This window comes from Perca flavescens, chromosome 24 (genome assembly GCF_004354835.1).
Source record: "Perca flavescens isolate YP-PL-M2 chromosome 24, PFLA_1.0, whole genome shotgun sequence".
Lineage (NCBI taxonomy): Eukaryota > Metazoa > Chordata > Actinopteri > Perciformes > Percidae > Perca > Perca flavescens.
Window position 1 is genome coordinate 454,973 of NC_041354.1, and position 15,000 is coordinate 469,972.

Genomic DNA, 15,000 nt, shown 5'->3' on the forward strand with positions numbered 1-15,000 from the left:
GGGATTGTCGTCGATTTCCCAGGCGGAAGTCACTGATTTAGTCAAACAACTACACAGTGGCAAAGCCCGGGGATTGATGAGATCCGTCCAGAAATGCTCAAGGCTCTGGGTGTGGAGGGGCTGTCCTGGTTGACACGCCTTTTCAACATTGCGTGGAAGTCTGGGACGGTGCCAAAGGAGTGGCAGACTGGGGTGGTGGTTCCCCTTTTAAAAAGGGGGACCAGAGGGTGTGTGCCAATTATAGGGGTATCACACTTCTCAGCCTCCCTGGTAAAGTCTACTCCAAGGTGCTGGAAAGGAGGGTTCGCCAATAGTCGAACCTCGGGTTGAGGAGGAACAATGCGGATTCCGTCCTGGTCGTGGAACAACGGACCAGCTCTTCACTCGCAAGGATCCTGGAGGGAGCCTGGGAGTATGCCCAACCGGTCTACATGTGTTTTGTGGATTTGGAGAAGGCGTATGACCGGGTCCCCGGGAGATACTGTGGGAGGTGCTGCGGGAGTATGGGGTGAGGGGTCTCTTCTCAGGGCCATCCAATCTCTGTACAACCAAAGCGAGAGCTGTGTCCGGGTTCTCGGTAGTAAGTCGGACTCTTTTCAGGTGAGGGTTGGCCTCCGCCAGGGCTGCGCTTTGTCACCAATCCTGTTTGTAGTATTTATGGACAGGATATCGAGGCGTAGTCGGGGTGGGGAGGGGTTGCAGTTTGGTGGGCTGGGGATCTCATCGCTGCTCTTTGCAGATGATGTGGTCCTGATGGCATCATCGGCCTGCGACCTTCAGCACTCACTGGATCGGGTTCGCAACCGAGTGTGAAGCGGTTGGGATGAGGATCAGCACCTCTAAATCTGAGGCCATGGTTCTCAGCAGGAAACCGATGGAATGCCTTCTCCAGGTAGGGAATGAGTCCTTACCCCAAGTGAAGGAGTTCAAGTATCTTGGGGTTGTGTTCGCGAGTGAGGGGACAATGGAGCGGGAGATTGGTCGGAGAATCGGCGCAGCGGGTGCGGTATTGCATTCAATCTATCGCACCGTTGTGACGAAAAGAGAGCTTAGCCAGAAGGCAAAGCTCTCGATCTACCGGTCAGTTTTCGTTCCTACCCTCACCTATGGTCATGAAGGCTGGGTCATGACCGAAAGAACGAGATCCAGGGTACAAGCGGCTGAAATGGGTTTCCTCAGGAGGGTGGCTGGCGTCTCCCTTAGAGATAGGGTGAGAAGCTCAGTCATCCGTGAGGAGCTCGGAGTAGAGCCGCTGCTCCTTTGCGTCGAAAGGAGCCAGTTGAGGTGGTTCGGGCATCTGGTAAGGATGCCCCTGGGCGCCTCCCTAGGGAGGTGTTCCAGGCACGCCCAGCTGGGAGGAGGCCTCGGGAAGACCCAGGACTAGGTGGAGGGATTATATCTCCAACCTGGCCTGGGAACGCCGGGATCCCCAGTCGGAGCTGGTTAATGTTGCTCGGGAAAGGGAAGTTTGGGGTCCCCTGCTGGAGCTGCTCCCCAGCGACCCGACACCGGATAAGCGGACGAAGATGGATGGATGGATGGATATATATATATATATATATATATATATATATATATATATATATATATATATATATATATATATATATACATATATATATATATATATATATATATATATATATACATATATATACACATATACACATATATATATATATATACACATATATATATATATATACACATATATATATATATATATACATATACATACATACATACATACATACGTGTGTGTATACACACACATATATATACACACACATATACATATACTGTATATATATATATGCTTCATTACATTTCCCACAATCCACAGCTGCAAAACTTCCCAAAAATCAATGAGAACTTTGTAAAAACGACACAAAAACAACAAAAGATTAAAAAAAAAAAAAAAAGTCAAAAATGATTTGTTAGTAAACACATGGACTGCTTCACTACATTACCCAGAATCCTTGGCTGCCAAAACTTCAATAAAGCTGGTCCGATGTCTTTCAAATTTTATTTTTATACAAAGTTACAGAATATTCATCTCTGTCACAGTCTTCTGGTTTCTGATTGGCTTAAACATTTATTTAATCTAAAAATAATTCTTGAAAATCAGCAATAAGTGTTATTTAGAGGGGTTTCTCTTCCACCCTGGACTCTCTGTATCCATGTTTGTCTGACAACATTATGGGATGGATCCCTACAGAGATAGACCTTTTAGTTAAATAGTAAGATCCTTTTAGTTTAACATGAAACAGAAATCACCATCACCAAACTCCACCAGACTCCATGTAAATAATCAGGACTTTTAGCGTGTATAGAGCCAGCATATCTCCACCAGACTCCATGTAAATAATCAGGACTTTTAGCGTGTATAGAGCCAGCATATCTCCACCAGACTCCATGTAAATAATCAGGACTTTTAGTGTGTATAGAGCCAACATATCTCCACATGTAAATGGGTGAATTAAGGGTTTATTTCAACCAAACCAGAGTGGTGATTGTTGGAACAGTGGAACGATGAACCAAGACAGCTTTTGGTAGTTTTATTTAGTTTCTGTCCACTTTGAATTGAAGTGTGTTTTACGCTGATACAAGTCCTGATTATTTACATGGAGTCTGGTGGAGATATGCTGGCTCTATACACGCTAAAAGTCCTGATTATTTACATGGAGTCTGGTGGACTTTGGTGATGGTGATTTTGGGGCTGTGTCATGTTAAACTAAAAGGCTCTAACGCTTTAACATTACCTATGTTTTTAGCTCTACATTACCTAGAACATTAAACTACTTACTGAAGAAACCCTAACCCCCCACACAAGATATTCATTGATTACAGTTTCTGATTACTGAGTCAAACTGGTGATCAGGTCCAGCGGGTGATCTGCACTGTGATTGGCTGTTTGAACATCATCCAGAGAACGAGTTCGAAGGACGACCTTTAACCCCGAGTCCTGTTATCTGCACACACACACACACACACACACACACACACATACAGAGACACACACACACACATACAGACACACACATACACACACACACACACATACAGACACACATACAGACACACACACACACAGAGACACACACACACACACACACACACACACACACACAGAGGCAGACACACACACAGACATTTTACATTATTTGTATCTAAAGATATTAAGGCTAGCCATTTGCTAAGAAATATTAGCCGTGCGAACTAATATTAGCCTTGTGCTAAGTAATATTAGCCTTGTGCTAAGTAATATTAGCCTTGTGCTAAGTAATATTAGCCGTCCTAACTAATATTAGTCTTGTGCTAAGTAATATTAGCCGTGCTAACTAATATTAGCCTTGTGCTAAGTAATATTAGCCTTGTGCTTAGTAATATTAGCCTTGTGCTAAGTAATATTAGCCGTGCTAACTAATATTAGCCGTGCTAACTAATATTAGCCTTGTTAAGTAGCAGCAGAGAGACAGATAGGGACCAACGCGCAGTAAGACAGGTGAGGAAGTCTCACCCTGAAGGTGTGTCCGGCCAGTGGCTGCTCTCTGCGCTCTGATTGGTCGAGGCCCAGACTGGCTGAGGTCACGTAGAGGTCAGAGTATCCTGGACCCCCAAAACAACAGGAAGTAGTCTTCATCACCGGCAGAGACACGCTACGCACACACACACCTGCAGATACACACACACACACACACACACACACACACACACACACACACACACACACACATAGAGACACACACACACACACACACACATTTTAACCATTTATGTCCACATAAGGAAAAATAGTACAAAAACTACAGATGCAGTACAACACAAACTCATGACCAGTGGCACACAGCAGATCTTCACTTTCATCTTAACATGTTAGCGTGCTAGCATGACTGACCCGTAGCGTGTTAAAATGTTAGCGTGTTATTTATTTATTTGTAGTTTATTTAAATAGGGACAGATACAAAAAACATAGATTATTACAGAAATAACAACCCGATGTCCGTATCACAGTGTTTGTAGCCGTGGCTAATTCACAACACCTGTCCCTAGGAGGGCTTTTAACAGTTCAAATAATAGAAAAGTCATTTTTTTACAGTGAATACAATAAAATGTCCAAAAAAAACAGTTAACAGCAATAAAAATAAGTGTAGTAAATAAACACATTAACTCAGACTCACACGGATGCACACCTCACATACACACAGCTATGTATTTCATATGGCATGATCACACTGCTGCTGCTGTATTAACCTGCTTTTACTAGTTGTTGTTTTTAATAAAAGGGGGACAGTTTGGGTATAGCCTTTATATTTGTAGGGAGCCAGTTCCACAGTTTGGCTCCCTTCACGGAAAAAACATTTTGGGCAAAAGAGGTTTTACAGAACGTAACTTCAGCAGCTCTGGTGCATCTGGAGGACTTCAGCCTGTTCACGAATTAACAAAGTGGCTCAGGTGCAAGTCCAGCTAAACATTTAAAAAAACAACTTTATGTATCTAAGATTAACAAAATTAACAAAGTTTAAGATGTTATGTTTATTTAAAATGTAACAGTGATGGAATCGAAGGGCTTGTTATCTAAAATGTTTAGGTTATAAAGCCCCTCAGTAGGCTTTAGGGTAGTTTGGCCTGGGACCAAACAGTGGTGAATGAGCACATTCAGATGTTAAACTGCTCCTGTTAGCGTGTTAGCGTGCTAGCATGTTAGCGTGCTAGCATGACTGACCTGTAGCGTGTTAACGTGTTAGCGTGTTAGTATGTGAGCGTGACCTGACCCGTAGCGTGTTAACATGTTAGCGTGTTAGCATGTAAGCGTGCTAGCATGACTGACCTGTAGCGTTTTAACATGTTAGCGTGTTAGTATGTTAGCGTGCTAGCATGACTGACCCGTAGCGTGTTAACATGTTAGCGTGTTAGCATGTTAGCGTGCTAGCATGACTGACCTGTAGCGTTTTAACGTGTTAGCGTGTTAGCATGTTAGCGTGCTAGCATGACTGACCCGTAGCGGGGTCTATGTTGATGACTCGTCCTCCGTTGTAACACGCCACCCAGAGACGCCCGTCAGCATCCAGCGCCATCCCATCAGGAAGCCCCTCCCCCTCCTGCAGCCGGTACACCACACGCCGGTTACCTAGGCAACACACACACACAGGTGAGAGGGTACAGGTGAGAGAGTTCAGGTGAGAGGGTACAGGTGAGAGGGTACAGGTGAGAGACTACAGGTGAGAGAGTACAGGTTCAGGTGAGAGAGGGTACAGGTGAGATGGTACAGGTGAGGGAGGGAGGGTACAGGTGAGAGGGTACAGGTGAGAGGGTACAGGTGAGAGGGTACAGGTGAGAGGGTACAGGTGAGAGGGTACAGGTGAGAGGGTACAGGTGAGAGGGTACAGGTGAGATGGTACAGGTGAGAGGGTACAGGTGAGAGGGTACAGGTGAGAGGGTACAGGTGAGAGGGTACAGGTGAGAGGGTACAGGTGAGAGGGTACAGGTGAGAGGTACAGGTGAGAGGGCACAGGTGAGAGGGTACAGGTGAGAGGGTACAGGTGAGAGGGTACAGGTGAGAGGGTACAGGTGAGAGGGTACAGGTGAGAGGGTACAGGTGAGAGGGTACAGGTGAGAGGGTACAGGTGAGAGGGTACAGGTGAGAGGTACAGGTGAGAGGGTACAGGTGAGAGGGTACAGGTGAGAGGGTACAGGTGAGAGGGTACAGGTGAGAGGGTACAGGTGAGAGGGTACAGGTGAGAGGGTACAGGTGAGAGAGTACAGGTGAGAGGGTACAGGTGAGAGGGTACAGGTGAGAGGGTACAGGTGAGAGGGTACAGGTGAGAGAGTACAGGTGAGAGGGTACAGGTGAGTCTTACCGATGTTTCCTGTGTTCAGGTCGTAGTCGAAGGCGTCGACCGTCAGAGACAAACTGTCGATGTAGAAAAACGTTTTCTGGTCCAAAGACCAGTCCATCCCGTTAGAGATGTCCACCTGAGAGACAGACAGGTCAGATAGACAGGTCAGACAGAGAGACGGGTTAGACACACAGACAGGTAGACAGACAGGTTAGACAGACAGACAGACAGGCAGACAGAGATACAGACTGACAGACAGAGAGGCAAGAAGACAGAGAGACAGACAGACGGGCAGGCAGACAGACAGACCAGCAGGCAGACAGACAGACAGAGAGGCCGGCAGGCAAGAAGACAGACAGGTAGGCAGGCAGGCAGGCAGAATGGTTAGACAGAGAGACAGACAGACAGACAGACAGACAGACTGGCAGACAGACAGGCTGGCAGACAGACAGACAGGTACCTGTCTCAGGTGTCTGGTAACAGTGAGGTCAGAGGTCACAGAGAACAGAGATCCTCGTCCTTTCTGAACTTCAGCCGGTCGCTCCTCCTTCCCCATCGTACCTGGGACACACACGGTTACCACGGCAACAGCACTCACACAGACAGGTGACCTTCACCAACCCTAACCACACACTGTTACCACGGCAACAGACTGTTTCCTGTTGGGTCTGACCTGCCAACAGGCGTCCTGCCGAGAGAGAGACAGGGAGAGAGACAGACAGGGAGAGAGACGACAGGGAGAGAGACAGACAGGGAAGAGAGAGAGACAGACAGGCAGAGACAGACAGAGAGAGACAGACAGGCAGAGAGAGAAACTGACAGGGAGAGAGAGAGACAGAGAGAGAGACAGACAGGGAGAGAGAGAGACAGGCAGAGAGAGAGACAGACCTGCCAGCAGGCGTCCTGCCGGGTCCACTTTCCCATCGTTGAGCCGATTGGTCGGTTTGTCCTGGTCCACCTCCACCAGTGATGTCATCATCTCAGTCGACCAATCAACAGCCACGATTCTGCGACCCACACCGGCAACATAACCACCAGAGATACGAGGTACCGCAAAGCCCACAGAGTCCTCTAGAGACAGACAGGTAGAGAGAGAGACAGGCAGGGAGACAGACAGGTTAGAGAGAGAGACAAGTAGAGAGAGAAACAGACAGGGTTAGAGACAGACAGGTAGAGAGAGAGACAGGCAGGGAGACAGACAGGTTAGAGAGAGAGACAAGTAGAGAGAGAAACCGACAGGGTTAGAGACAGACAGGTAGAGAGAGAGACAGGCAGGGAGACAGACAGGTTAGAGAGAGAGACAAGTAGAGAGAGAAACAGACAGGGTTAAAGACAGACAGGTAGAGAGACAGGGAGGGTGAGAGACAGACAGACAGGGAGACAGGCAGTGAGACAGACAGGGAGAGAGAGAGACAAAGATAGAGACAGACAGGGAGGGAGAGACAGGCAGTGAGACAGACAGGTAGAGAGACAGACAGGTATAGTGAGACAACTAGACATGGAGGGAGAGAGAGACAGGGAGTCAGACAGACAGGTAGAGAGACAGACAGGGTAAATAAACATTGAAAGTTTTTAAGTCGTCACCAAAGACAAGAACCAATAGTCAGACAGACACTGAGTGTTTCCTGCATGCTGATTGGCCGACCTGTCTCCACAGACTGCATCTGGTTGGTCGTTGGACTCCAGCGGTGGATTTTGTGTCCGGCGATGTCGACGAACAGCAGCATCTGCTCTGACTCCTCCCACACCGGCCCTTCACCAATCAGAGCACTCGCTTTCACCACACAGTCCACCTTCACCGATGACATCACTCTGTTCCCATGACAACAACAGCAAGTCACACAGATTACTACAGACAGGTTAGAGAGACAGGTTAGAGAGACAGACAGGTTAGAGAGACAGACAGACAGGTTAGAGAGAGACAGACAGACAGGTTAGAGAGAGACAGATAGATTACAGATACAGACAGACAGGTTAGAGAGAGACAGGTTAGAGAAACAGACAGGTTAGAGACAGACCGGTTAAACAGACAGGTTAGAGAGACAGACAGACAGGTTAGAGAGACAGGTTAGAGAGTCAGATTAGAGAGACAGACAGGTTAGAGAGACAGACAGACCGGTTACAGAGAGACAGATAGATTACAGATACAGACAGACAGGTTAGAGAGACAGGTTAGAGAAACAGACAGGTTAGAGACAGACCGGTTAAACAGACAGGTTAGAGAGACAGACAGACAGGTTAGAGAGAGACAGATAGATTACAGAGACAGACAGAGAGACAGGTTAGAGAGACAGACAGGTTAGAGTTTCAGTTGAACCTAACTCCCACATTTCCTCCTTTGAGTTTAATATCGTTTCATTCATTCATTCATCCAGTAGGCTAGGCTAGTGTTGTAGGCTGAGCTAGCCAGCTAGCAAACTGCACACGATGGCAGACGATGCGAATGTTGTCGACCTGATTTTGGTAAAGCCATTTGAAAGTCTTCGTCATGAGGAGAAACTAAGAATTAAACAGCAGGGTTAGATCAACACTTAAGGTTGATTTAGTGAAAGAGACAAAGTAGCAGGTGTGTTCAGCTCTCCTGGTGGGACACAGTTAGCTGTGACAAAGAAAACACTGCTGGCCATTCCTCTTGATGAAACCTTCCCATGGATATTAGAAATGATTATAATAATTATATTATTATTATAATATCATTAAATAATTGCATTACTATTTTTATATATATATATATATATTATAATATTAAGATAAATAAATAAATGGACAATTTGTATGATGTAGGCCAAAAATGAGCTTCCCCTCTTTGAATGACCAGCAGCCGCCACTGGTGTTGACTTACAGTAGTTTATAAGGGTTAGGAGCCGAGGCCTTTCATTATAATTCATCGACAGACAAGGGACTCCTTTTTCTTCAGAACCTCAATTTTTGGTCTGTACTGTAAGTTCAAGCTACGAGGCAAAATGCAGATATTAACTTAAAAGTGAAGCATTCTTGGTGTTTTTATCATGTTGCAATAGACTGTTTACACTGATTATATACCAAAATCAAAGCTGATACTGTATGCTAATAGATAAAGGAGTAATAATAACATTACATGCTTTCCATATATATATATATATATATATATATATATATATATATATATATATATATATATATATATATATATATATAGCTATGCAGTGTTCTAAGCAGCCTGGATGGGTCGCTGTACGTGATGCAACACTTATAACCACAAGAGACTTGAGACTTGACTTGGACTCTAGCTCAGAGACTTGTGAGCATCTCTGCCTGATAGTACTGCAGTATTATATAGTACCTGATAGTACTTCAGTATTACATAGTACCTGATAGTACTGCAGTACTGTTAGTTGGAGTTAAAGTTTAACAGACGCTGAGTCAGCGCTTTCTTCTCTCGCCAGACTCCTTCAACAATCAGTCCCTTTCTGCTGATGCCTTGCTTATGGACCCCTCCCAGCGGGGCTAGAGTTTAACTACAGACTTCTTATGAATGATAAACCTGTTGTACTACAATCGGCTAACACATAGTACACAAAGCAATACTTCGTCCTCACTAAAACACGAGTTTTAGACACGCAGCACGGAGCTAACAGTGGCCTACCTCACGTGTCCGTGGCAGCGGACTTCCGGTATCAACGAGCGTTAAAGTGACTGATATTTGAATGGAGTCTGGTTCATGTACTTTAAACACACGCAGCGGTTGTCTCCGTCTTTAAACCTTCAGGTACTTTAAACACACGCAGTAACGTGTACTCTGTGTAAAAGTACACAGAGAGAAGTTAAAGCCTAAACCTACCTTATTTAAAGTTGTAGAAGTTTTCCACGGGTCCAACAGGTGTACTCTGCTCCAGCTGAAGGCTCCGCCCCCTAAAACCAGCTGATGCTGCGTTCAGGGGGTGTGGAGACAATAGGAAAAACGAGTTTCCGGGTTTGGAGAACTCACGTGAACCCCTGTTGCAGTTGGACCAAGATTTATGTGTGTATATCTACAACTTTTATTGAAAAGTAACAGCTGACACATTTAATTTCCTGTTGCTCTTTCAAAATAAAACGTGCGTCTGGTTCTCTGTTGAAAGGCTTTTATTGTGAAGCAGCAACAACAACAGGAAGTGTTTACAGTTCTGATACACACGGGGGGGGGGGGAGAAACCACTGAAGAAGAAAACATGTTTAAAGTAACAATTAATATCTCTTTACTATATACATCGGCCAAGGATCACTTTCTGGCAGAGGACCTTCTGCTGTTTCTGTGGATGGGATCACTTTTTGGCAGAGGACCTTCTGCTGTTTCTGTGTGTGGGATCACTTTTTGGCAGAGGACCTTCTGCTGTTTCTGTGGATGGGATCACTTTTTGGCAGAGGACCTTCTGCTGTTTCTGTGGATGGGATCACTTTTTGGCAGAGGACCTTCTGCTGTTTCTGTGGATGGGATCACTTTTTGGCAGAGGACCTTCTGCGGTTTCTGTGGATGGGATCACTTTTTGGCAGCCGTGGCGGCGGCGCGGTTCAGCCGGTCGAGCAGCTGGCGGTCGGAGGCGGGGCATCTGGCGAGGACCGCGGCGAGCTCGGAGTCGCTCTTACGCTCGATGGCGGCGTCCGCGGCGCCCTCCAGGTCTCTACGGAGAGAAGAAGAAGAAGAGTTAGGGTCTACGGAGAGAAGAAGAAGAAGAGTTAGGGTCTACGGAGAGAAGAAGAAGAAGAGTTAGCGTCTACGGAGAGAAGAAGAAGAAGAGTTAGCGTCTACGGAGAGAAGAAGAAGAGTGAAGCGCTCACGGAGAGAAGAAGAAGAGTTAGCGCTCACGGAGAGAAGAAGAAGAGTTAGGTTCACGGAGAGAAGAAGAAGAAGAGTTAGCGCTCACGGAGAGAAGAAGAAGAGTTAGCGCTTCACGGAGAGAAGAAGAAGAAGCGCTCACGGAGAGAAGAAGAAGAGTTAGCGCCACGGAGAGAAGAAGAAAGCGTCACGGAGAGAAGAAGAAGAAGAGTTAGTGTTCACGGAGAGAAGAAGAAGAAGAGTTAGCGCTCACGGAGAGAAGAAGAAGAAGCTCACGGAGAGAAGAAGAAGAGTTAGCGCCTCACGGAGAGAAGAAGAAGAAGAACGGAGAGAAGAAGAAGAAGAGTTAGCGCTTCACGGAGAGAAGAAGAGTTAGCGGCTCACGGAGAAGAAGAACGGAGAGAAGAAGAAGAAGAGTTAGCTCACGGAGAGAAGAAGAAGAAGAGTTAACGGAGAGAAGAAGAAGAGTTAGGCTCACGGAGAGAAGAAGAAGAGTTAGCTCACGGGAGAAGAAGAAGAAGAAGACGCCACGGAGAGAAGAAGAAGAAGACAAACATCGCGGAAGAAGAAGAAGAAGAGTTTGAAGGGCGCCTCACGCCACGCACAAAATCGCCAAAAACGGAGAAAAAAGAAAAGTGTCAATAAAGTTTATAAAAAAGCCAAAAAGAGTTGAAAACGCAGCAAAAAAATATTTTTATTATATATAATTATTAAAAACGATGTAGGTGCCATGGCAGCGTGATGATGTCACAGTGATGATGTCACAGTGATGATGTCACAGCGATGATGTCACTCACCCGACGGCCAGGTGGGCTTTGACCCTCTGCTCCGGCGTAACCTTGGAAACGTACTTCTTGGCTTCGTGCTTGTTGTTGCTCTTCATGCAGATCTCGACAAACGCCTGGAACAGAGAATCATGGGAAATGTAGTCAGCAGAGCTCTGAATCATGGGAAACGTAGTCAGCAGAGCTCTGAATCATGGGAAACGTAGTCAGCAGAGCTCTGAATCATGGGAAACGTAGTCAGCAGAGCTCTGAATCATGGGAAACGTAGTCAGCCTTCTTTTAAGGTTTTGGGGTTAAAGTTGGAGCGTTAACTCTGAAATATAAAAAAGGGGGCGGGGCTTCCTCTCACCAGGTAGCCAATGGGAGACTTCTTGCTCCTAGAGAACTTCTCTAACTCCTCCCACTCCTCTTTCTCCGCCAGAGACTTCAGCTTCAGCCACCAAAACCTGCAGACAGACAGGTAGAGAGACAGACAGGTTACAGAGACTTCAGCTTCAGCCACCAAAACCTGCAGACAGACAGGTAGAGAGACAGACAGGTTACAGAGACTTCAGCTTCAGCCACCAAAACCTGCAGACAGAAAGGTAGAGAGACAGACAGGTAGAGAGAGAGACAGCTAGAGAGACAGACCTCTTGTCAGGAACTCTGAAGTCTCGGTAAAGGTTACAGAGAAAGACAGACAGGTAGAGAGTGAGACAGACAGGTAGAGACAGGTAGAGAGAGACAGACAGGTAGAGACAGGTAGAGAGAGACAGACAGGTAGAGAGAGACAGACAGGTAGAGAGAGAGACAGACCTCTTGTCAGGAACCCTGAAGTCTCGGTAAAGCTGCTCCGCCTGTTTGTGGAGTCCCAACGCCAGCAGAGCCTCCATGGTCGCCTGCACACAAACAGGAAGTGACATCACAACCCAGGATGTAGTATCCAAATCAAACACGGAATGATTCTAATACTGAAGCCCCGCCCCTTTACCTGCAGAGACAGTCCCAGAAGCCCCGCCCCTTTTCTTTCGTCCAGTTTGCGTTGGATACGTAGGAGACGCATCTCTTCCTCCGTAGCCTAAAGACACAACATTTAAATTAAAGAAAGATCTTTTAGTTTAACATGAAACACCATCACCAAACTACACCAGACTCCATGTAAATAATCAGGACTTTTAGTATGTATAGAGCCAACATATCTCCACCAGACTCCATGTAAATAATCAGGACTTTTAGTGTGTATGGAGCCAACATATCTCCACCAGACTCCATGTAAATAATCAGGACTTTTTTAGAGCCAGCATATCTCCACCAGACTCCATGGAGCCAGCCAATATCTCCACCAGACTCCATGTAAATAATCAGGACTTTTTAGCATGTATAGAGCCAGCATATCTCCACCAGACTCCATGTAAATAATCAGGACTTTTAGCGTGTATAGAGCCAGCATATCTCCACCAGACTCCATGTAAATAATCAGGACTTTTTAGCGTGTATAGAGCCAGCATATCTCCACCAGACTCCATGTAAATAATCAGGACTTTTTAGCGTGTATAGAGCCAACATATCTCCACCAGACTCCATGTAAATAATCAGGACTTTTTAGCGTGTATAGAGCCAGCATATCTCCACCAGACTCCATGTAAATAATCAGGACTTTTAGCGTGTATAGAGCCAGCATATCTCCACCAGACTCCATGTAAATAATCAGGACTTTTTAGCGTGTATAGAGCCAGCATATCTCCACCAGACTCCATGTAAATAATCAGGACTTCTAGCATGTATAGAGCCAGCATATCTCCACCAGACTCCATGTAAATAATCAGGACTTCTAGCATGTATAGAGCCAGCATATCTCCACCAGACTCCATGTAAATAATCAGGACTTTTAGTGTGTATAGAGCCAGCAGAGTGGTGATTGTTGGAACAGTGGAAAGATGAACCAAGAAGGCTTTTGGTAGTTTTATTTAGTTTCTGTCCACTTTGAATGAAGTGGTTTCTACGATGATAAAAGTCCTGATTATTTACATGGAGTTTGGTGGAGTTTGGTGATGCAACTTGTTTCCTCTTGTTTAATACTGGATCAGTTTGAACAAGAGAAGTTAGTTTTAATATAAATATAATTTATTTATTTATTTATTTATTAATAATAATAAAGTTTTACCTTTGCAGAGAACTCGTTCTTGGCCTTGTTGTATTCATCCACAGCAGACTGCAGGAGAGACAGACGGCTATCTAACCTCTGCAGACAGACAGGCACACAGAGACAGGTTAAAGAGACAGACAGCTATCTAACCTCTGCAGACAGACAGGCACACAGAGACAGGTTAGAGAGACAGACAGCTATCTAACCTCTGCAGACAGACAGGCACACAGAGACAGGTTAGAGAGACAGACAGCTATCTAACCTCTGCAGACAGACAGGCACACAGAGACAGGTTAGAGACAGACAGCTATCTAACCTCTGCAGACAGACAGGCACACAGAGACAGGTTAGAGAGACAGACAGCTATCTAACCGCTGCAGACAGACAGGCACACAGAGACAGGTTAGAGAGACAGACAGCTATCTAACCTCTGCAGACAGACAGGCACACAGAGACAGGTTAGAGAGACAGACAGCTATCTAACCTCTGCAGACAGACAGGCACACAGAGACAGGTTAGAGAGACAGACAGCTATCTAACTGCAGACAGACAGGCACACAGAGACAGGTTAGAGAGACAGACAGCTATCTAACCTTTGCAGACAGAGAGACAGACAAGTCAGAGAGACAGACATTAAGTAACAGTAGAGTAACTACAGTAATAGATTACTAGAGTAATAGATTACCTTCTCCCTGTAACTAGCTGTAATGTGGTAGAGTAATAGATTACTAGAGTAATAGATTACCTTCTCCCTGTAACTAGCTGTAACGTGGTAGAGTAATAGATTACTAGAGTAATAGATTACTAGAGTAATAGATTACCTTCTCCCGGTAACGTGGTAGAGTAATAGATTACCTCCCTGTAACTAGCTGTAACGTGGTAGAGTAATAGATTACTAGAGTAATAGATTACCTTCTCCCTGTAACTAGCTATAATGTGGTAGAGTAATAGATTACTTTCTCCCTGTAACTAGCTGTAACGTACTAGAGTAATAGATTACTAGAGTAATAGATTACCTTCTCCCGGTAACGTGGTAGAGTAATAGATTACCTCCCTGTAACTAGCTGTAACGTGGTAGAGTAATTGATTACTAGAGTAATAGATTACCTTCTCCCTGTAACTAGCTGTAACGTGGTAGAGTAATAGATTACTAGAGTAATAGATTACCTTCTCCCTGTAACTAGCTGTAACGTGGTAGAGTAATAGATTACTAGAGTAATAGATTACTAGAGTAATAGATTACTAGAGTAATAGATTACCTTCTCCCGTAATAGTGGTAGAGTAATAGATTACATGGTAGAGTAATAGATTACTAGAGTAATAGATTACCTTCTCCCTGTAACTAGCTATAATGTGGTAGAGTAATAGATTAGATTACCTTCCCTGTAACTAGCTGTAACGTGGTAGAGTAATAGATTACTAGAGTAATAGATTACTAGAGTAATAGATTACCTT

At 45.2% G+C, this 15,000-nt stretch overlaps 3 protein-coding genes across 4 annotated transcripts in view; all 3 read right to left on the reverse strand.

The window, feature by feature from the left end:
* The window catches only part of LOC114551242 (NLR family CARD domain-containing protein 3), a 314,459-nt gene that overhangs the window by 146,935 nt on the left and 152,524 nt on the right, over window positions 1–15,000 (reverse strand). The gene's annotated exons all lie outside the window — the stretch shown is intronic.
* Window positions 2,671–9,812, reverse strand: rgn (regucalcin). 2 transcript variants are annotated; one of them, XM_028572452.1, is made up of 8 exons: window positions 9,661–9,812; window positions 7,486–7,652; window positions 6,729–6,911; window positions 6,301–6,401; window positions 5,862–5,976; window positions 5,000–5,131; window positions 3,521–3,675; window positions 2,671–2,972 (listed from the first exon to the last, which is right to left on the reverse strand). In XM_028572452.1, exons 2-8 carry the CDS (start codon window positions 7,646–7,648, stop codon window positions 2,922–2,924), a joined length of 900 nt encoding a protein of 299 aa, XP_028428253.1. In that variant the 5' UTR covers window positions 7,649–7,652; window positions 9,661–9,812; the 3' UTR covers window positions 2,671–2,921. The 2 variants fall into 2 exon arrangements, with proteins under 2 accessions (XP_028428253.1, XP_028428254.1); XM_028572453.1 differs by lacking the exon at window positions 9,661–9,812 and adding an exon at window positions 9,466–9,637.
* Window positions 9,958–15,000, reverse strand: part of vps16 (VPS16 core subunit of CORVET and HOPS complexes) — a 33,006-nt gene continuing 27,963 nt past the window's right edge. The window contains exons 17-22 of the mRNA XM_028572461.1: window positions 13,564–13,641; window positions 12,391–12,477; window positions 12,216–12,298; window positions 11,770–11,866; window positions 11,433–11,536; window positions 9,958–10,480 (exon numbers count right to left, since the gene is read on the reverse strand). Of these exons, the coding sequence (XP_028428262.1) occupies window positions 10,339–10,480; window positions 11,433–11,536; window positions 11,770–11,866; window positions 12,216–12,298; window positions 12,391–12,477; window positions 13,564–13,641 (591 nt within the window). The 3' untranslated portion in view covers window positions 9,958–10,338. The remainder of the gene's footprint in view (window positions 10,481–11,432; window positions 11,537–11,769; window positions 11,867–12,215; window positions 12,299–12,390; window positions 12,478–13,563; window positions 13,642–15,000) is intronic.